This window comes from Orcinus orca, chromosome 1 (assembly GCF_937001465.1).
Source record: "Orcinus orca chromosome 1, mOrcOrc1.1, whole genome shotgun sequence".
In the NCBI taxonomy this organism is placed as follows: Eukaryota; Metazoa; Chordata; class Mammalia; order Artiodactyla; family Delphinidae; genus Orcinus; species Orcinus orca.
Window position 1 is genome coordinate 206,960,910 of NC_064559.1, and position 23,263 is coordinate 206,984,172.

The following is a 23,263-nucleotide window of genomic DNA, read 5'->3' on the forward strand; positions in this document are numbered from 1 at the left end:
CATAATCGGTATTGATCTTGTCAACCACCATCCAAAATCTCTTTAGAGCGCAGGTCTGATAAATCTTCCCTTTCCTTGTCTAAGACATCAAGAACAAATCTGTAGGCAAGTTGTTTCTAGCTTGAAGGATGGACGCGTCATCTCAGGAACATGCTGACATGTGGCTGTGAGGATGCTGTGGCATCGCTCGCTGCTGAAATTCAACTGAATCCAGTTCCCTAACACAGGACTCTGGCCGCACAAGTGCCGGTATGTTTATGACACCAGCAAGAGCTTAGGGTGGATTCCATCGCCGTAGAATCCCAAATCCCTCCCGTTTTGTGATACTGGGGCAGCTGCTCTTACAGCCGGGGCTCTGGCATCAGGTCATTGCTCCCACCCAGCTGTGAGCCCCCAGCCGGGCCATCCAGCTCTCTCCACCCCCGTGTCCTTCTCTGTAAAATGAGGGCAGCGACGCTGCTTATTCCGTGGTTGTATTAAATGAGATCATTCACGGGAAGCACCGGAATGGTCCCTGCGGGAGGAGTACACGTCCCATCTGCACTGAGCGCTCTTCCCTTCTTGGGGTGCTGTTGTTTTAAACGACAGGAGGTGCAGGTGGTTTGAAAGGTGTAACGTTTAGCAAGTCCTGTTGGCTTCAGGATTCCGATTCATATTTTACTTCCAAGATTCTGTTGCTGCCAGTTCCACAGTCAGACTTTGTGAAACACAGGTCCACTCTACAGAATCTGAAAGAGTAATCTTGATAACTAAATTTTGTAAATGAGGCATTAAAATTAGTATTAAAGGGACTTCCCTTGTGGCGCAGTGGTTAAGAATCCACCTGCCAACGCAGGGGACATGGGTTCGAGCCCTGGTCCGGGAAGATCCCACATGCCGCAGAGCAACTAAGCCCGTGTACCACAACTACTGAGCCTGCGCTCTAGAGCCCGCAAGCCACAACTACTGAGCCTGCGCTCTAGAGCCCGCGAGCCACAACTACTGAGCCTGTGCTCCAGAGCCCGTGAGCCACAACTACTGAAGCTGCATGCCCAGAGCCCACACTCCGCTACAAGAGAAGCCACTGCAATGAGAAGCCTGTGCACAGCAACGATGAGTAGCCCCCACTCACCGCAACTAGAGAAACAAAGACTCAACACAGCCAAAAATAAAAAAATTGGTATTAAAAAACATGTACATTTGCTCAGAACCCAATAAGCTCCTCCCAGTGCTGAAGTGAGGACTAAATGCTGTGTTGTCACCGAGCAGGACCTCGGACGCAGAGATGACAGAGACGCAGACACAGAGTGGCCCTAACGTGAGCACCCTGTAGTGTCTCTCAATCTCAATAAATATTCCTCAATGATATAAAATATACATTCAAGGCAAAGGTTTGTTGATGCAGTGCAAGAAATTTCTCAAGTTTTACATGTATACCGTTTATTGTTTTTGCTTAAAAAAGATACCCGATTAAAATATTCATAACCATTAAAAACAAGTAAATTCACAGTTAATTATAAACTCAGTTAAAAGAAAATTTCCATTTGGATTAAATTTACCTTGTGAGTTATGATGAAGTTGCACTTAATTGTAAAACGATTCCGTTCGCACCGCATTCTGTTGTTCATAAATCCTGACCTCTCATCCAAGAAAATACAGCTTTTTGGTAACATTTCTGTAAACACTGAAGCCTATAGTATACATTTTTATTACCAATTTCTATAGTTATCGATACAAAAAGTTAATAAACTTGAACAACTGTTTAAACTTGGGGGGAGCCCCCCTGGGGGGCGGCAGCCGCACTGCTGAACCTTGTCTGCTCATCCTCAGCAGTAGAAGCATCATGGTCCAAACTCTAGACATGATAATTCGGCGACTTATCAAAGTATCAAAACTACAAATGGTTTTATAGATCTGCTTACAACAAGCACCAATTTTAAATTGACCCTAAACGTGTAGTAAGGCAAAGAAATAAGCAAATGTCGATAAAACAAACATCCAGGAAGAATCGAAAAGAGGGCTTACATTAGAGAAGGTCAGGTTTAAAAAACATGTTCACAAATGCAGAACAGTCCTCTGATTGCCCCATGTCATTTTAATTTAAAACAATTAAGAAGGTTATCACTACAGAAGGTCACAGCGATTCTACTGATGGGCAATATCCAGGCTGGTTCATTTTTTAAAATTTGATTTTTCTTCAAGGGCAAAAATACCACCCAACTGGACCAACACAACAAGGGCTTCAGGGACCATTTAACAGTCGAGATGGAGCAGAATAGGAGAGTTCTCTATTCATAAGACAGGAATATGGGCATGAACAGCTTAAAGTGAGAAAATTCCAGGAAATGTCACGGGCATCGTTTGAAAATGGTTCTGACACCTGAAGAAAGATTTACCTTCTAGGAAGCTCGAGTTGGCCCCCCGTATTCCCGGTGGGGAGAATCGGGGAGGGGTGTAGAATCCTGGGCGCGGATCCACGGGTACAGAGAGCTGACTGTACCACCACGTTATAGAAGGGGCTCGAGCATCCATGGATTTTAGCATCTGCGAGGGGGTCCTGGAACCAATCCCCTGCAGATTCGAGAGCCGTCTGTTCCACTTTAGAAAGTAAATCTAAGCTACGAGGCTTGAGAATCAGAGTCCAGCAGCATTGTGGATAGAAAGGTTGATTCTCATAATTAGGAGCAGGATGCATTTTATAAAAAACTATGAAACTTGAAAGGAAGAAGCGTTTTCCTAAAACAAAAAAAAAAACAACAAAAAAACACAACAGCAACAAAAGAAAAGTAAGTTAGTTTGTTGCATGTTATTTAAAAGAGAAAAGGTTATTCCAGCCTTCATTTTTTTCTATTCCTGTTTCTGATCTACATGGGTGTGAACTGCACGTCATTCCAAGTTTGAGAAGGAATCATCACTTCTCTAAGAAGAGGGGGCTCCCTTATCTTGTAAACAACTCACTTACTTCTTAAAAGACACAACTTCAGCAGGCCCAGGAAGCCCTCATTTGTGGCAGATTCTGCAACCCTCTTGGCTAGGGACCTCCCGTAGGTCCCTTACCCCTATTTAAGGGCAACACTTACCCCTATTTAAGGACAAAAAGAAGGCAGTGCCAATCAGACCTCTGGCAGGGATTGAGAGACATTCTTTTGTGTAAATTGGTTGGAAACAAAGAGTTAACTGTTAGTTTTGATAAGACAACATTTAAACACATACGCATATAAGAACAACATTAACTCTTACATGACTTTAAAGACTTTTTGCAATCATTATTTAAAAATTTCAAAGAGTCAGAAGCTGGTGAGCTAGAAGCTCTTTTGTTTTAACATTACACATGCAAAAGCTAATTTAAACCCGGCAAAGAACAAGCTCATTGATAAGCTGATCCATTTTTAACTAAGACTTTGAGAATTTCAGTGGAAGGTAGAAAATCAAAAGGAAAAGCGGCTACAAAAATGAAGGTCAAAATTCAACCCTAAAAGCTAGGAATTTCCGGTACACCAATGGACAATACATTTTCATACTGGTCAATGCTGAAGTGATCTGTGTTGCGTTGTGAGAAAACTGGAATGTCAGACCCTAACTGTGGAGGGATGTGTCACCGTGCAAAGACCAGGTGAGGGCACTGTATTTATGGACACTGTTAGGAAAGGTACATGGCCCATAGCGGGGATTTCTTGAAGTCTCTAACAGGGGGAAATGATTCATGTAACAACAGAACAAAATCAATGAGGCTAAGGTTTGGGGCTCTTTCTAGCTATACTTTGGTTTTTTTAAATAAATTTATTTATTTTATTTACTTTATTTTTGGCTGCACTGGGTCTTCTTGCTGCACGTGGGCTTTCTCTAGTTGTGGCGAGCAGGGGCTACTCTTCGTTGTGGTGCGCGGGCTTCTCATTGCGGTGGCTTCTCTTGTTGCAGAGCACGGGCTCTAGGTGCGTGGGCTTCAGTAGTTGTGGTGCATGGGCTCAGTAGTTGTGGCTCACGGGCTCTAGAGCGCAGGCTCAGTAGTTGTGGCGCACGGGCTTAGTTGCTCCGCGGCATGTGGGATCTTCCCAGACCAGGGATCGAACCCGTGTCCCCTGCATTGGCAGGCAGATTCTTAACCACTGCACCACCAGGGAAGTCCTCTAGCTATACTTCTAATTGTAATTTATTTGGGGTGACATCTGAAGTAAAGTTTGACTGTACACATACCTCTTTAGAGGTCATCCAATCTCATTAGAGGACAGCTAAACTAGAAAAAGAGTCTATTTGACAGTTTAAATACATTGGGGAAAAAGACAAGGAAAAGAGTCTATATACAATGTCTGCTTCAGGAAAATGATGTCTGTTAAAAAATCAGGAAGGAAAAAGCTTAATATTCAATGATAACTTCATGGTCATTTAAGACCCAGGGGTTTATAGGAATCACAGGAGGTCTAGCTGTCCCACAGGCCTGGAGAGGGAGTACAGGTGCATCTTCAGAGTCACTCAGCTGCTGCTTCTGCTGGATCCGGACCACAGCATTCTGTAGCATCACCAGCTGAATCTCCGTTTTCGCAAGTGACGCAGCCCTCCAAAAAGGAACAAGAACAGGCAGGTTATTTGATGTGAAGTCACCTGAAAAGTGTTTAAACCAGTAAAATGCCGGCCAAGCAACCTGTGTCTCATTCTCCCACTTATTCACATCTAAGACTATCCATTATAGTTCATCCCTTATTATTAGAAGGGAAATGACAGCAATTGTTTAAATACTTTTGCTTAAATTGTTTTGGGGCTCATTCTTCACATACTCTTCCCACAGAAATTCCTGCTCGGCACGAATCCTAAATCCTAAATCCTCTGGTGTGAATCTTACATCTTGAGATTCAACTCTTTTCAAACATGCATGCATATTTGACATGCAAATCTTATACTCTCCTCCCCAGTCAATCACATATGAAAGCAGGTGTCTTTACTCCTAACTGCCCCGTAACATTCCAACTGGTGGAAGAAAAAAACACTTGGAGCCAGAAAGACCTGTATTCAAAATCTGAAGAACTGAGCCCTTACACAGCTGTCCTTCAGTTTGTGCAGAGGGCTTGGTTCCTGAACCCCCTGAGGATACAAAAATCTGTGGATGCTCAATCCTTATATAGATGACTTGGTACAGTCAGCCCTCTGCACTCGAGGGTTCCGCATCCTTGGATTCAACCAACTACAGATTGAAATTTGAACTGTGGATATAGAGGGCTGAGTGTACAAATTATTTAGTATCTGTAAACCTCACTTTGTTGTTATTGGTAAAGCAGGGATAATAACACCTACCACAGAAGCAATTGTGAAGATTAAGATTTTCAGCGGGATCATGCAATGCACAGTCGGCCCTCTCTGCAGGTTCCACATCCACAGACTCAACCAACCATAGATCGAAAATACTTGGGGAAAAAAATTCCAGAAAGTTCCAAAAAGCAAAACTTAAATTTGCAGTGCACCAGCAACTATTTACATAGAATGTACGTTGAATTTACAACTGTTTAAATAGCATTTACATTGTATTAGGTATTATAAGTAATCTGGAGATGATTTAAGGTATACAGGAGGCCATGCATAGGCTACATGCAAATACTACGCCATTTTACATGAGGGACTCGAGCATCCGCAGATTTTGGTACCCCAGGGGGTCCTGGAACTAGTCCCCTGCAGAAAACGAGGGATGACTGTACACTAAGCGCCCAGAACACTACCTGGCACAGAAACAGCAACACATGACAGCTGTTATTACTGGGCTTACCTGGATGTCTATTTCCTGAGGGATCGTCTGGCTCTGAATCCAGGAACGCGCATTGGCCAGCTCCTCCCTTTGTCCGTGAGAAAACTGCGGCTGCCGCCGCCTCATGCTTTCCAGGTTTTCTAGGTCTTCTTTCAGTACAATTTCTTTAACCCTGAAAACAAACGGACAAACAAACAAAACCTTCACAGTCCTAAATAAGGCACAGGGTCCTTATCTTGTGATCTAAGAACAGCACTTCTTTTTACTTTGTAATATACTTTATATTTCTTGTTAGTATGTGACGTACACATCAGAAATATAACAACTGACTCATTTCCTTGTCAGATTGGTAAAGCTAGGCCTCTTTCTCTTGATGGCGAATACCTGTATAGTGTTTTAATGAGTCATATGGAAGAAACAGATTTCCTTTAGGTCTTCTCTTCTTTTAGAATGAGAGAAAAAAGTCCAGGCTCTAAAAAAAGTTCTCGTCCCTGCGGGCTGTCTTGGAAAGCACTGCCTCTCTTTGTTTTCTTGTCTCAGGACACATAACATATTTATACCGTCACTACCACTACAACCATTGTTTGAAGAAATCATTTGTCTTTTGACTTCAAATGAATGAATTTGAAAATACATTTCTCTAAGGATATGTATAAAAACATTAAAAATCACTTTGTATTAAAAAACACACTTAAGAAACCATAAAACACTTATATAAAGGTGGGTCTTCTAACATGCTTTCTTACCTCTCAGGCACCTGATACGTCATCAGAATGCACTCAGGTGTTTGTTCTATCATTCTCCAGATGGACTCTTCAGCTAAGTTGGGAAATGTTTCTTTTTTCTGTACATCCTGAGACTGCTGCCCATTTTGAAAGATTTCAGAAGAATAATCACTAGTAGCAAAGTTTATACTGCTGCCACTGCTTCCTATCAAAAATCAACAACAAAAAAATTTGAAAATACCTGTCAGGGGCTGATTTGCCAAACTGGCCCTCATTCTCCAAAGACTTTGGCAACTAGCTGGTAGGGTCCTTCACCACCCAGCGCAGCCATCATCCCAGGTCACCTCAGCCTTCCAGTTCCTCGATCTTCCCAAGATCTCCTTCTCAGTCTTCCTGAACTAGCCTCCTCCCAAGGCCATTCCTTGTTTGTTCTCATCACCCACAACTGCTCCATCTCCAGCTCCGTCTCCAAAATCACCAACCTCTCAGCTTCAATTTCTTGTTTCCTTGTTCTACTCTTCCAACTACAAATTTGGAACCGTGCCTTAGCCATTCTGCTTAGAGCCCAAAGCCCATCATTCATTCAGTAGCACTCTGCAAGACCTGAGACTTCTTTTTCCCTTTAATTTTCCACAACTATCAAAATGTAACTCTGATAAAGCCACTTATCAATTCTGTTCTTATCTAAGCCCAAGTAGCCAAAGGCACAGAGAAAGTCACGTATAACAGGGTGCATTGGTTCTACAGTAAATTCATCACCACCAGAGGATCATCACAAAGCCTGTAATCCTGGTACAGCTCTGTGGTCAGCACACTAGTCTATCCCCAGCAGGATTATCTTCTACTCCTCTATTTCCTCCCTCACTCTCACCTAGTTTTTAAGAAAAAAAAAGGAAGCCACTGGAAAGGAAATTCATCCTCCTGATACCAAACATAAACGTACTCCTATCTACATTCTCTCCTCACCACAGAGGAGAGAATGTTCCTGAATGTTCTCTGTTACCACAGAGAAGCCGTCCATCCATCCCAAGGCCCAGCGCTTTATGGCTCTTATGGGGCCTCATGGATCATTCCTTTCCTATCTTGCCTGGGACCCTTCAAGGTCCTTCTCACTGACTTTGGAACAATTAAAACAAAACAAAGTACCTCTCTAATTTTTTAAAAAAGGGTATGGGTAAACATAAAAGACATTTTTCCTCATTAGAAAAATCTCATTAAGAGGTAACTGTTTAAGGCAAAAACAGTAAAACTTCTATTGTGGGGTTTATAATACATGGTGAAGTAAAGTGTATGACAGAAATGGCAAAAAAGAGGGAAAATGGAAGTACTCTGTGTTAAGGTTCTTAGACATAAAGTGATAGAATAGGTATAATATGTGAAGGTAAACTGGGATAAGTAAAAGATGCACGTGTAAATCCTAGAGCAATGACTAAAAAAAAAAAGGAAAAAAGGAAAAAAAATAAAAGAATAGCTGGGAGGCCAATAATGGAGAGAAAATGGAATCATTAAAAATACACAATTGGGCTTCCCTGGTGGCGCAGTGGTTGAGAGTCTGCCTCCCGATGCAGGGGACACAGGTTCGTGCCCCGATCCGGGAAGATCCCACATGCCGCAGAGCGGCTGGGCCCATGAGCCATGGCCGCTGAGCCTGCACATCCGGAGCCTGTGCTCCACAACAGGAGAGGCCACAACAGTGAGAGGCCCGTGTACCACCAAAAAAAAAAAAATACACAATTAACCCAAAAGGAGGAGGGGAAGAGAAAAAAGGAAGAACGAGCAAATGAGACAAACATAAAACAAGTAGCAAGATGGAAGATTTAATTTAAACCTGATCATATCAATAATCATATTAAATGTAAATGGTCTAAGTATTCCAATTAAAAGTCAGAGACTGTCACATAGATAAAGAAGCAATACCCAACCATACACTGGTTACCAGAAATCAACTTTAAATATAAAGACACAGATAAAAGTAAAAAGATGGAAAAAAATATTCCATGTAAACACTATCAAAATAAAGCTGGAGGAGCTACACTGATATCAGACAAAGTGGACATCAAGAAAGGTACATTTCATAATAGAGAATCCAATTCATCAAAAGCACATAATCTTAAATGTGTATGCAACTAATAAAAGAGTTCCAAAATACATGAAGCAAAAACTGATTGAACAGCAAGAAAAAAATAGACAAATTCACAATTATAGGTGGACATGTTAACAGCCTTATCTTAATAAATGAGAAAACAAGTAGATAGAAAATCAGTTAGGATGTAGAAGGCTGAATCAACATTATCAGCCAACTTGACCAAATTTACATTTACAGAAGAATGCTACTCAACAACTGCAGAACACACATTCTTTCCAAGTGCATATGAAACATTTATCAAGACAGACCGAATTCTGGACTATTAAACAAGCCTCAGTAAATTAAAAAAAATACAAAGAATGCTGTCTGACTGCAATTAAGTTAGAAACCAATAAAATACCTGGAAAATCCCCAAGTATTAGGAAATAAATACATGTCTAATAACCCATGGTCAAAGAAGAAAACATAAGGGAAATTATAAAATATTTTGTACTGAATGAAAATGAAAACACTCATACAAAAATTTGAGGGATGCAGCTAAAGCTGTGCTTAGAGGGAAATATAAAACGTTAAATGTTTATATTAGGAGGGGAAAAAAGGGTCTCAAATCAATGCTCTAAGCTTCCACCTTAAGAAATTAGAAAAAGAGTGAATAAAATCCAAAGTAAACACATGAAATAATAAAGATTAGAGCAGAAATCAATAAAATACAAGACCAAAAAAAATAGCAAATAAACCCAATGAGATCAAAAGTTGCTTCCTTGAAAAGTTAATAAAAGTGGTAAACATAGAGCCAGAATGATAAGGAAAAAGTAATAATATCAGCAAATAGAGAGGAGACATTAGTATAAATTCTAAAGACATTAAAAGGATAGGGACTATTATAAATAACTTTATGCCAATAAATTCAACAACTTAGATGAAATGGACAATGGATTTGTATCATCTTGAATGATACAAATTACCAAAGATCATTCTTTGGAAGAAATAGATAACCTGAGTCTATTAACCATGTCTATTAAAAAAAATCAAATTTGTTTTTAAAAACCCTTTCATCAAGAAAACTTCAGGCCCAGATAGCTTCACTATTTGTAGAATTCACCAATTCTACCAACCATACTAAGGAAGATATAATATCAACTCAATACAAACTCTTCCAGAAAATAGAATAGGAGGGAACAGTGCCCAACTCATTTCTTTTGTTAGGCCAGTATTATCCTGATACCAAAACCAGATAAAGACATCATAAGAAAAGAAGACAATGGACCAATATTTCTCATAATAGGTGCAAGAATCCTTAAAATATTAGGATATAGAATCCATAATATACAAAAAGGATAAAATAGCATGACCAAATGCAAGATTAATTTAATATTTGAAAATTAGTTAATGTAATTCACCATATTAACAGAACAAGGGAGAAAAACCATATGGTTAATCTCAGTAGTGGCAGAAGGGCTTCCCTGGTGGCAGGGGTTAAGAATTCACCTGCCAAGGCAGGGGACACAGGTTCGAGCCCTGATCTGGGAAGATCCCACATGCCGCAGAGCAACTAAGCCCGTGTGCCACAACTACTGAGCCTGAGCTCTAAAGCCCGCGAGTCACAACTACTGAGCCCACGTGCCACAACTACTGAAGCCTCGTGCCTAGAGCCCATGCTCCACAAGAGAAGCCACCGTAATGAGAAGCCCGCGCACTGCAACGAAGAGTAGCCCCTGCTCACCACAACTAAAGAAAGCCACGTGCAGCAACGAAGACCCAATGCAGCCAAAAATAAATAAATACATTTATTTTAAAAAATAGATGCAGAAATAGCATCTCTGTAAATCTGCAGCAGAAAGGAACTTCCTCAATCTTGCTGAAGGCCATTTAAGGAAAACCTACATTTAACATCATACTTACTGAAACTGTGACAGATTTCCCCCTAAGACGATGAACAAGGCAAGAATGTCTGTCTAACCACTTCTATTCAATACAGTAAGTCCCCTACATACGAACGAGTTCCGTTCTGAAAGCACATTCCTAAGTCCAATTTGTTTGTAAGTCCAACAAAGTTAGCGAGGTACCCAACTAACAAAATCGGCTATATAGTACTGTGCTGTAATAGGTTTATAATACTTTTCACACAAATAATGCATAAAAAACAAACACAAAAAATAAAAAAAAATTTTTAATCTTACACTACAGTCTCTTGAAAAGTACAGTAGTCCAGTACAACAGCTGGCATACAGGGGCTGGCATCGAGTGAACAGGCAAGAAGAGCTACTGACTGAAGGAGGGAGAGGAGGTGGGAGATGGTAGTAGAGCTGAAGGGCCGTCAGCAGTAGGAGACGGAGGGCAAGCTACAATGTCACTCATGCCTGATGCTGACGGAACGCACGTTCCCACCTTTGAAAATTCGCAACTTGAAGGTTCATATGTAGGGGACTTACTGTACTATATTGGGGGTCCTAGCCAGTCCAAAAAGGAAAGACAAATAAATTAAGGTATACAGATCAGAAAAGAAAAAGTAAAACTATGGCAAGTTTTGAGAATACAAGTGCGAAACACAAAATTTGATTGGCTTTCCATATGCTAACAACAAGCAATTGGAAATTGAAATTTTAAAATGCCATTTACAATAGCATCAAAATTACAAAATCCTTAGTGATAAATTTAGCAAAGTAAGTGTAACCTGTACACTGAAAACTACAAAACATTGCTGAGAAAAATTAAAGACCTACATAAATAAACAGATCACACTCGTGGATCAGAGGACTCAATACTGTTAGGATAATAATTCCTCCCACATTGGTCAGTAGATTCAACATGATGTCAATCAAAATCCCAGCAGGCTTTTGTGTAGGAATTAAGAAACTGATTCTACAACTTATTTATTTTTAAATCTTTTTTTTTTTTATCGAGGTAGCATTGGTTTAGGACATTTATAAGTTTCATGTGTACATTGTTATTTCTACTTTTGTATACACTACAGCGTGCTCATCACCAAAAATGTAGATTCCATTACCATACATTTGACCTCCTTTACCCACTTGGCATCCCCCTTTCCCTCTGGTAACCACTATTCTGTTCTCTGTACCTACAGAGTATTTGTTTTTGTGTTTTTCTTCATTTTTTCGGTCTGTTTGTTTTTTATATTCTACACATGAGTGAAATCATACAGTATTTGTCTTTCTCCTCTGCTTTATTTCACCTAGCATAATACCCTCGCAGTCCATCCATCTGGTTGCAAATGGCAAGGTTTCCTCTTTTTTATGGCTTAATAGTACTCCATTGTGTGTACTGTATATAGATGTATTTTAAAATTAAAAAAATGTTTAATATACATCACTTCTTTATTCATTCATCCATTGATGGGCACTTACATTGTTTCCATATCTTGACTACTGTAACTAATGCTCTGATGAACAGAGGGATGCATATATCTTTTTGAATTAGTGTTTTCATTTTCTTTGGCTAAATACCCAGAAGTGGAATAGCTGGATCATATTGCAGTTCTGTTAACTTTTTGAGGAGTCTCTATATGTTTTCCATAGCAGCAACACCAATTTACGTTCCCACCCACAGTGTATGGAGGTTTTCTTTTCTTCACGTCCTTACCAATACTTGTTATTTCTTGCCTTTTTGATAACAGCCATTCTAATGGATATGAGGTGATAATCTCTTTGTGGTTTTGAACTGCAGTTCCTAATAATTAGTGATGTTAAACATCCTTTCATGTGCTTGTTGGCCAACTACATGTCTTCTTTGGAAAAATGTCTATTCAGCTCCTCTGCCCGTTTTTTAATTGGGTTGTGTTTTCTTGTTGTTGAGTTGTATGAGTTCTTTATGTATTTTGGATATTAACCTCTTATGACTTGCAAATATCTTCTCGCATACAGTAGGTTGTCTTTTCATTTTGTTAATGGTTTTCTTTGCTGTGCAGAAGTTTTTGTTTCCACTGAGGAGATATGTTAGCAGAAAGATATTGCTAAGACTGATGTCAGAGAGTGTACTGCCTGTTTTCATCTAGGAGTTGTATGGTTTCAGGTCTTACATTCAAGTCTTTAATTCATTTTGAGTTAATTTTTGTGCATGCTGTGAGACAGGGGTCTAGTTTCCATTTTTTGTATGTGGCTGTCCTGTTTCCCCAATGGCATTTACTTAAGAGATTATCCTTTCTCCATTGTATGTTCTTTGCTCCTATGTCATAAATTAATTGTCCATATATGTGTGGGTTCATTTCTGGGCTCTGAATTCTGTTCCACTGAGCTATGTATCTGTCTTTCTGCCAATACCATGCTGTTTTGATTACTATAGTTTTGTGATATAGCTTGAACTCAGGGAGTGTGATACCTCCAGCTTTGTTCTTTCTTCTCAGGATTACTTTGGCTATTTGAGGTCTTTTGTGGTTCCATATACATTTTATAATTTTTTGCTCTGTTTCTGTGAAAAATGCCCTTGGGATTTTGATAGGGATTGTACTGAATCTGTAGATTGCTTTAGGTAGTATGTACAGTTTAACAATGTTAGCTCTTCTAATCCTTGAGCATGGAACATCTTTTCATTTATTTCCGTCTTCTTCAATTTCTTATGTTTTTCAGTATGCAGGTCTTTCACCTCTTTTTGTTAAATTCATTCCTAGATATTTTATTCTTTTTGTTGTGACTGTGGGATTTTCTTAATTTCTCTTTCTGCTCATTTTTAGTGTATAGAAACACAACAGGTTTTTGTACGTTGATTTTGTACCCTGCAAATTTATTATATTCATTTATTATTTCTAGTAGTTTTTTTGTGTGTGGAGTCTTTAGGGTTTTCTATATATAAAATCATATCATCCGCAAATCGTGTTAGTTTTCCTTCTTTTACAATTTGGATGCCTTCTGTTTCTTTTTCTTGCCTAACTGCTCTGCCTAGGACTTCCAATAGTATGTTGAGTAAGAGTGGTGAGAGTTGGCATCCTTGTCTTCTTCCAGATCTTAGAAGGATAGCTTTCAGCTTTTCACCACTGAGTATGATGTTAGTTGTGGGTCTGTCATACATGGTCTTTACTATGTTGAGGTATGTTCCTACTATACCCATTTTATAGAGAGTTTTTAAAAATTATAAATAGATATTGAATCTTGTCAAATGTTTTTTCCACATCTCTTGAGATGATCATCTGATTTTTATCCTTCTTTCTGTTAATCACAGTGTTTCACATTGACTGATCTGTGGATGCTGAACCATCCTTGCATCCCTGGAATAAATCCCACTTGATCATGATGTATGATCCTTTAAATGTATTTGCTAACCTTTTTTTTTTTTTTAGCCTAATTTTATTTTATTTATTATTATTTATTTATTTATTTATTTTTGCGGTACGCGGGCCTTTCACTGTTGTGGCCTCTCCTGTCACGGAGCACAGGCTCCGGACGCGCAGGCGCAGCGGCCATGGCTCACGGGCCCAGCCGCTCCGCGGCATGTGGGATCCTCCCGGATCGGGGCACGAACCCGCGTCCCCTGCGTTGGCAGGCGGACTCGCAAACGCTGTGCCACCAGGGAAGCCCTGCTAACCTTTTTTCAGGATTTTTACATTTATGTTCATCAGAGATACTGGCCTGTAATTTTCTTTTTTTGTGTGGTGTCCTTGTCTGGTTTTGGCATCAGGCAATGATGGCCTTGTAAAATGAGTTGGAAAGTGTTTCCCCCTCTTCAGTTTTTTTGGAAGAGTTTTGAAAAGCATAGGTATTAAATTTTCTTTGAATGTTTGGGAGAATTCCCCTGTGAAGTTGTCTGGTCCTTGACTTCTGTTTATTTGGGACGTCTTTGATTACTGTTTCATTCTCTTTACTAGTAATCAATCTATCAAGATTTTCCATTTCTTCATGATTCAGTCTTATAAAGCTGTATGATTCTAAGAATTTGCCCATTTCTTCTAGGTTGTCCAGGTAGTTGGCATGTAGCTGTTCACAATATACTCGTGTAATCCTCTGTGTTTCTATGGTATCATATTTCTCCTCTTTCACTTCTGGTTTTATTAGCGCTTTATCCCTTTGTTTCTTAATGAGTCTAGCTAAAGGTTTGTCAATTTTGTGTCTATTTCATTTCTTCTCTGATCTTTATGTCCTTCCTTCTACTGACTTTGGGCTTCGTTTGTTCTTCTTTTTCTAGTTCCTTTGGGTGTAAAGTTAGACTGTTTGATATTTTTCTTGTTTCTTGAGGTAGGCCTGGATTGCTATAAACGTTCTTCTTAGTATTGTTTTTGCTGCATCCCATAGGCTTTGACATGTTGTATTGTCTTCAGGTATTTTTTGATTTCTTCTTTGATTTCTTCATTGACTCAATAGTTGTTCAGTAGCATGTTGTTCAGTCTCTACATATTTGTGAGTTTTCCAGCTTTCTTCTCATAGTTGATTTGTAGTTTCACAGCACTGTGACTAGAAAAAATGCATGATATAATTTCCATCTTCTTAAATGCACTGAGACTTGTTTTGTGTGCCAACAGATGATCTATCCCTGAGAAAGTTCTATGTGGACTTGAGAAGAATGTGTATTCTGCTGCATTTGAATTGACTATACAAATCCATGAATCCACCTGGTCTAATGTTTCATTTAAGGCCACTGTTTCCTTGTTCACAGGACATCTATTCATTGATGTAAGAGGAGTTTTAAAGTCCCCTACTATTATTGTGTTGCTGCAAATTTCTCTTTTTAGGTCTGTTAATAATTGCTTTGTATATTTTAATGCTCCTATGCTAGGTGCATAAATATTAATAACTGTTATTTCTTCCTGATGACTTGTCCCCTTCATCATTATATAATGTCCATCTTGTCTCGTTACCTTTTTTGGCTTGAAGTCTATTTTCTCTGATATATGTATGGCTATACCACTTTCTTTTGGCTGCCATCTGCTTGGAGTATCATCTTCCATCCCTTCTTTTGTGTCTATGTTTGTCTGTTGAGCTGAGATGGGTCTCCTGGAGGCCGTGTATAGTTGGGTCTTGTTTTATAATCCATCCAGCCACTCTGTGTCTTTTGATTGATGAATTCAACTCATTTACACTTATGGTGATTATTGGCAAATGAGGACTTAGTACTGCCTTTTAATCTTTTGTTTTCTGGTTGCTCTATTTCCCCATTGTTTCTTTTCCTTGTGTTTCTGTCTGCCATTTTGGTTTGGTGGTTTTGTATGATGTTTTTCTCAGTTTTTTTTTTTTATGTTTCGTGTCTCTGCTCTAGATTTATGTTATGTGGTTACCATGAGGTTTGCATAAAATACCTCATAGATAAAATAGTCCTTTTTATGCTGAGAGCACCTTATCTCCATTTACCTATACAGGTCTGTCCTTTTCATCTTCCCCTTTTATGTACTAGTTGTCATAAATTATCCCTTTTTAAGTTGTGAGTTTGTTACCAAATTGAAGTAGCTATAGTTATTTTTGCTGCTTTCCTTCTTTTTAACTTTTATGCTGTAATAATGTATTTAAAAACCTATTCTGACTGAGTTGTGATTTTTCTGCTTCTATTTTACCTAACTCAAGGTTTTGTGTACTTTTGCCTTTTCATTTCAGGCAGAAGAGCTCCTTTGAACATTTCTTGTAAGGCAGGTCTAGTGGTGATGAACTTCCTCAGCTTTTGTTTGTCTGGGAAAGCCTTTATTTCTCTTTCATATCTGAAGGGTAACTTTGCTGGATAGAGTATTCTTGGCTGACAGATTTTATATTTCAGTATTTTGAGAATGTCGTTCCACTCCCTCTTGGCCTAGAGTGTTTCTGTTGAGAAAACTGCTGATAGCCTAATGGGGGTTCCTTTGCAGGTTATCATCCTTTTTCCCCTGGCTGCCTTTAAAATTCTTTCTTTGCCATTGACTTTTGACAGTCATGGAGAAGAGGGTCTTTTTGTGTTGAGGTAATTAGGTGTTCTCTTAGCTTCATGGACTTGTATATCCAGTTCCTTCCCCATGCTCGGGAAGTTCCCACTTATTATTTCTTTATATTCTCTATTTATCCTTAATTTTTGCCATTTTAATTGCAATGTGCCTTCGTGTGGTCCTCTTTGGGATTCTCTGTTCTCCTTGGACTTGGATATGTTTCCTTTCCCAGGTTAGGGATATATTCAGCTATTATATCTTCAAATATGTTCTCTGCCCCTTTCTCTCTCTCTTCTCTTTCTGGAACCTCAAAAATGTGAATGTTAGTATGCCTGGTGTTGTGCCAGATGTCTCACACTGTCCTCACACCTTTTTATTCTTTTCCCTGTTCATCTTCAGTGATTTCCACTACTCTGTCTTCCACCTCACTGGTCCATTCCTCTGTACCATTTTGTCTACTGTTGATTCCTTCTAGTGTATTTTTCATTTCAATGATTGTATTCTTCACCTCTGGTTGTTCTTTATATTTTCTAACTGCTAAAAACTTCTAATTTCTCTCTCTGTTCATCCATTCTTCTTCTGAGTTCTCTGATCATCTTTACAAACATTACCTTGAACTCTTTCTTGGGCAGATGGACTATCTCCACTTCACTTAGCTCTTCTGGGGTTTAAATCTTATTCCTTTGCTTGGAACATGTTCCTCTGTTGCCTCATTTTGCCTAACTTGCTGTTTTTATTTCTGTGTATCTGGTAGGTTGGTTGCTGGTGTGTGGGCTAGGTCCACAGGCTACGGGGCTGTGGTTGTCCTGGGGTTGGTGTTTGCCCACTGTTGGGTGAGGCTGGTTCCAAGGCTAGAACAGGCTCATTGGTGGCTGGGATAGGGGATTCTGGGTCTGGTGCGTGCCCTCTGGTAGGTGGAGCTAGGTCCCAGGTCTCTGCGTGCAGGGGCCTGGGTGTCCCAGATCTAGTGCCTGTCCAGTGGTGTGTAGAGTCTGGTCCTTGGCCCTCTGGTGGGCAGGGCTGTGTCCAGGGGAAGGTGTGGGCTCAGGGGGTCTTAAGGCTGACTGTCTGCTGTTGGGTGGGGCTGTGTCCCTGCCCAGTTAGTTGCTTGGCCTGAGGCGTCCCAGTCCTGGTGCCTTAGGGCTGGGGGTGGTGGTGGGGCTGGGTCCTGTGGCTAATAAGCTACAACAAGGATTCCCAAATGGCGCTTGCCAGCAACAGAGTCCATGTGGCAGAACGAGCTCCCAGAAATGGCTGTCACCATGCCTATGTCCCCAGGGGTGAGCTCCAATTAACTGCTTCCTGCCTCTTGGGGAGACCCTCCAAGATCAGCATGTGGGTCTGACCCAGGCTCCTTTCAGATTACTGCTTCTGCCCTGGGTCCTGGAGTGGGTGAGATTCTGTGTGAGCCTTTTAAGAGTGGAGTCTCTATTTTCCACAGCCCTCTGGCTCTCCCAAAAGTAAGCACCGCTGGGCTTCAAAGCCAAAAGTTCTTGGGGCTCATCTTCCTGGAGTAGAACCCCCAGGCTGGGGGGCCCAATGTGGGACTCAGACTTTTTGCTCCTTGGAGAGAACCTTGCAATTGTAATTATTCTTCCATATGTGGGTCACCCACCCAGCGTATGGGTCTTGCCTATACTGTGATTCCCCACCACCTACCCATCTCATGGTTCCTTCTTTAAGTTTTTAGTTGTAGAAGATCTTTTGCAGTAGGTTCTGGTCTTTTTCATCGACAGGTGTTCTGTAAATAGTGGCAATTCTGGTGTGCCTATGAGAGGAGGTGAGCTCACACCATGTATAAAAAGTAACTAAAAACGGATCACAGACTTAGCTATATAGAAGCTTAATCTCTAAAATTTCCAAGAGAAAACAGGAGACTATCTTAGTGACTTCTAGTTAGGCAAGGACTTCTTTAAAAAGGACATAAAAGGCACAACTTACAAAAGAAAAAAACTGATAAACTGAACTTCATCAAAATTTAAAAACAGGGCTTCCCTGGTGGCGCAGTGGTTGAGAGTCCGCCTGCTGATGCAGGGGACACGGGTTCGTGCCCCGGTCCGGGAGGATCCCACATGCCGCGGAGCGGCTGCGCCCGTGAGCCATGGCCGCTGAGCCTGCGCGTCCGGAGCCTGTGCTCCGCAACGGGAGAGGCCACAACAGTGAGAGGCCCGTGTACCGGAAAAAAAAAAAAAAAAAATTTAAAAACATTTGCTCTTCAAAACGAAGATAAAAATAAAAGATCAAAAAAAAGGGCAAGGCACACAACAGGGAAGAAATTTTTGCAAAACAAGTATGTGATAACAGACTTGTATCCAGAATGTATACAGAACTCTTACTACTCAATAAGAAAACTAACAAACCACTCCCCCCCAAAACAAGCAACAGATGTGAACACATATGAATGGCAAATAAGTACACAAGAAGACAGCCATCACCATTAATCAACAGTCAATAAAACCACAATGAGGTACCACTGTGTATACACTGGAATGGCTAAAATTTAAATGATGGACAATACCCAGTGTTGGGCAGGATGCACTGCAATTGGAGCTCTCATATGTGGCTGATGGGAATGCAAACGGTACAGCCACTTTGGAAAACAGTTGGCAGTTCCTTGTAAAGTTAACCGTATACTTACCATGTGACCTAGCGATTTCACTCTGAGGTATTTACCCAAGAAAAATGAAAACATATGTCCACAGAAAGACTCATACACTAATGTTCACAGCAGCATTATTCATAATAGCCCCAAACTGGGAACAACCGAATAACCATCAACTGATGAATTGCTATCCATACAATGTAATTCCACTTGGCAATAAAAAGGAACAAATTACTGATATACACAATAAGGATGAATCTCAACAGCACTATGCTGACACAAAATAGTGCTGTTGATGAGTCGATCTATATGAAGTTATAGAAAGAGCAGCATTAAAGTGACAGAAAGCAGACCAGTGCTTGCCAGGAGGTGGAGGATCAGGGCGGCAGACAGACTGCGAACGGTCACAGTCTGGAAACGTTCTATATGGTGACGGTGGCGGCGGTTACACGAATGTAGACAAGCTGTGAGAATTCTTGATTTGCACCCCTAAATTTGGTGAATTTATTGTATGTAAATATACCCCAATAAAGCTTACAAAAAGAAAAAAAATACTTTACTTTCACGCCAGGACCAGAACCAGACAGCCTGTTACCTAGTCACCTCCTGACCACAGAGTGTGAAGGATGTGTCATTTTGATCCACTACCTGCTGCTGCAGAACCAGCTCCCGGCGGAGAAGCCTCATGCAGTGACACTGTAGACAGTTCACTGGTAGTAAAATGATCGTTCTTATTCTCACTGTTGAGACTGACAGGCTGCTAGAAAGTAAGGACACAAGAAAAGATTTGAACATCTCAAGCATCCTATTACAAAGTAACTGGCAGATCTTCAACTTCACACGTTAAACAGAAAAAAAGGTATATACATAACCGAGAAGTAAAACATTCTCAGCCTGCCCCCAGGAATGTGGTCAAAGTTCCTTTATTTATAACATTAAAGATACTACTGCTTTTTGAGCACCTATTACATTCCAGGAACCTTACAGGTATGTGCTTTATTATTATTTTTTGTCATTCAGAACACATATATTGAACACTTTGTATGTTCTAAGAATTGTTCAAAATGCTAATAATATAATAGTGAACAAAACCATGTTCCAGCTATCCTGAGCTTATACTGCATGGGGAGAAGGGCTATATAAATATTATTTAATTTAGTCCTCAGAAAAAGCCATGAAGTCTTAATCTTTCCATTTTTCAAATAAGAAAACAAAGGCATGGAAAGGTTAAATATCTTGTGTAAGCTAAGCCACCTAACCTGTGGCAGAGCCGGGATTGGAAGCCAGGTCTGATTCCGTAGCCCAGGCTTTGCCTTAGGTTTCTAGCAAGTGTACTAATATCAGGCTTTCAAAATCGAGCATACTTTCGTGATTTGGATCATCAGATTCTGAACATTTGTTTAAAATCATTATTACACCTTGAAGGGAAGACTGAAGAAAAACTTTGCGTAAATATTCACGCTTGTCTTGGATCCTATACTAAGTATAGGAAAGTCTTATCCCAAAGTGTAACCTGACAAGTAAATCTGAGAATGCCATTTTAGGTAAAGAGATGAAAAGTTAAAGGAAAGTGACCAAAAATTTTTCATTTTAAAAAATGACATGTGTAAGTATAAAACTATATAAACTAACTACTTTACTGATAATTAATGACAAAAATGAGCTCCTACCCCCTCCATACAGACCTGGTGTCCTACAACTGTGTCTGAAAAAGTAAAATTGCTCAATTCATGTCTTATCAGTATGGCTTGTTCCTGTCTAACTAGCCCATAACCCCAGTTGTAAGTAAGAAAACACATTTTATAGGCAATGCACACTTAAGTTTAATACCTGGATATCAAATTTTAAAGCAGAGGGGAAATCCAGTTCACAAAGAAAATCTGAAAGACAGCACTTTGGGGAAAACCTCGCAAAGTACGTAGGAACTCAGGACACAGCAGATTCTTTCACTGCAGCTTTTTAAATGGAGTCTGAAGGATATACTGCATGTTTCTGCAGAACAAAGTCTCAACCTCAGCTGTAATACAGTTACCCATCTAGGCCATTAGTCTTGAGCCTCAGTGCAAAAACCTTAACTTTAATAAGAGGACGCACATTTATTTTCTCTCTTGTGTGTTGAAAGTTAGTGTCACTTACATACTCAGCTTCTGGGGATGCACAGGATCTGGGCCTGTCCTCCTGCAGCAGGTCGAGCTGGAGCGGGGAGCTGCTCTTTGAGTTAATGAGGGGGTGCCCTTCATTCTGGGTCCCCCACTTTCCCTCGCCGCTCCTTTGGCTGATGGCTGAAGATGGTGGGCCTGGATTTGGAGGCACTGCTGATACCGAGGCAGGTATTTCAGAAGAGCCTGCTGCTCCCAAGAATGGATATGGGGAGAATGGTGGTAACAAGAGAGGACAGATAGGGGCGTCATGCAGGAAGATGTTCATGAAAGTATCTAAGCAAGCAGAGGGCAGAGCTGGGGAAGACTGCAAGCCGTTGGGGAAAGGCGGCTCAGGCAGACTCTGCAACGCAGTTTCTGAGGCTGCACGTTCTCTCCCCAGGGAGGTCATGGTTGGGAGGGGAAGGGCTTGGACGAGGCAAGTTGCCTGGCTGGGAACCACCACTGCAGCCTGGAGCAATGGGCCAGAGGCATGAGGAGAGGAGGTGGAGGAAGGGCACCAGCGTTGTCCATCCTGGGCCTCTCCTACGAGGTGGGGACAGAAGCCATCCTTAGCGCCCTTGCTGTCCGACCACATGAGCAGCTTCTTACGCTTGTGCTTCCCCTTCCTGCAACCAGCGGATCGGGTAGGCTTGGAAGCAGAATCTCCTGAAGGGTAAAGAGGAAGGCGTGTTACAGAAAACTAAGCCAGAACGGAAGAGAAGGACAATGTTGATAGATAATTCTAAGTAGATTTTACAAGGAATACACATTGGCCGATAGTAACTATGTCCACTGCAGGGATGACAGAAAATAGCTCTGAAAAGATGAACAACATCCTGGGTAAAAGCTGTTGCTATGAAATAAACTTATTTCAGTATCTCTCAATCAGTTTCTTACAAGCAAAACTCCTATACTCCACTCCGTATCTCCCAGTACTCACGTATGATTTATAAATTTGACAACTATGTTGATAAAGGGAATATATTTTCAAAATTTTAACTACCTTGAACATCTGAATATGTAGCTTTGCTTCTGCTTTCTTGCTGAAGATAGGAGCCGTAGGGCGATGACAGAATCCTGTCCCGGAACTGATCCACATAACTCGGCTCTTCCTTCTGCGTGTGGGCTGACAGCACAGCTTTTGTGAGCCCTGTGTGTTTAAACTGTTCTGAGGCCAGTGGAGCTGGGTGTGTGCTGAGGGTCCAGGGCTCACAGGGCAGGGTGCCAAGCTCTGCTGGACTCAATTCTGATGAAGTGGAGGAAGACAGATTTCATTTTAACTCCTACCAGTTATTTTGCATTTATTTACTTTCACTAATTTAGTTATCTTTCAAGAAATGTTTACAATCATTACAACAGCTGGAACATAAAACCTTCATCAATCTAGCAGATAAATTTTTAATTTTTCTGCCTTTCTTTATACTCTTTGTACACTTGTATATATGTTTTAGAGTTGTAATACTCAAGGTACATACTTATTTAAATCTTGCTTTCATTGTAAATATTTTCTATCTCCCTGAATTCTCCAAGAAATTGTTATGTTTGGATTTATTTTTCTTAATATGTAATATACCCACGTGGTTCAAAAATCAGCATGTATTAGAAAGACATTTAGTAGCTTCTCCCTATCCCTGTACACAATCTGCCTAGTTCTCATTTATTCTCCCCACAGAAAACCATTTCTTTTATTTCCTTATATATCTGCCTACTTTCTTTACACATCTATAAATAAGCATGAATACAGATTCTTATTCTTCACCTCCATGTTTACCCAAACGGCATATAATCTTGTACACTAGCCTGCAATGTGTTTTTTCATTTAACAATATCCCTTTTATCAGTGCATCACATATGATGTATTTATGACTTTTTACTAAAGTAAGCATCTGTAGATGGATGCTGAGTTGCTTCTAAACATTACTTCTTCCAGGTACAAAAGACTTTATGGTGGACACTGGTGGGTTCTCCCAGTGTCCATTCCACCTTTCCCCTGCTGTGTGGTACTGAGGTGTGGGTGGGCATGCCCCCATTCTGCTTCCAGAAACAGGCACTGACTAGTGTAAGTCAACACAACGGAAGTAAGTCAACACTTTGGATTTTGGCCAAGATGGAGGAACAGGGACTAGACTGACCTTCCTATCTGAAACAACCAGGAAAGGACTAAATAT

At 40.5% G+C, this 23,263-nt stretch overlaps 1 protein-coding gene across 10 annotated transcripts in view; it reads right to left on the bottom strand.

Annotated features, from left to right (window-relative positions):
* Nucleotides 1-1,393: 1,393 nt before the first annotated feature.
* PER3 (period circadian regulator 3) overlaps nt 1,394-23,263 on the bottom strand; it is a 63,973-nt gene continuing 42,103 nt past the window's right edge. For 9 of the 10 annotated variants that reach the window (XM_033432844.2, XM_033432840.2, XM_033432843.2 and 6 more), the window contains 6 exons: nt 22,099-22,341; nt 21,091-21,761; nt 19,603-19,714; nt 6,457-6,640; nt 5,732-5,882; nt 1,394-4,532 (listed from right to left, as the gene is read on the bottom strand). In XM_033432844.2, coding sequence (XP_033288735.1) covers nt 4,446-4,532; nt 5,732-5,882; nt 6,457-6,640; nt 19,603-19,714; nt 21,091-21,761; nt 22,099-22,341 — 1,448 coding nt within the window. In that variant the 3' untranslated portion in view covers nt 1,394-4,445. Of the gene's footprint in view, nt 4,533-5,265; nt 5,376-5,731; nt 5,883-6,456; nt 6,641-19,602; nt 19,715-21,090; nt 21,762-22,098; nt 22,342-23,263 lie in introns of all 10 variants that reach the window. The other variant, XR_007476395.1, reaches the window with a different exon arrangement.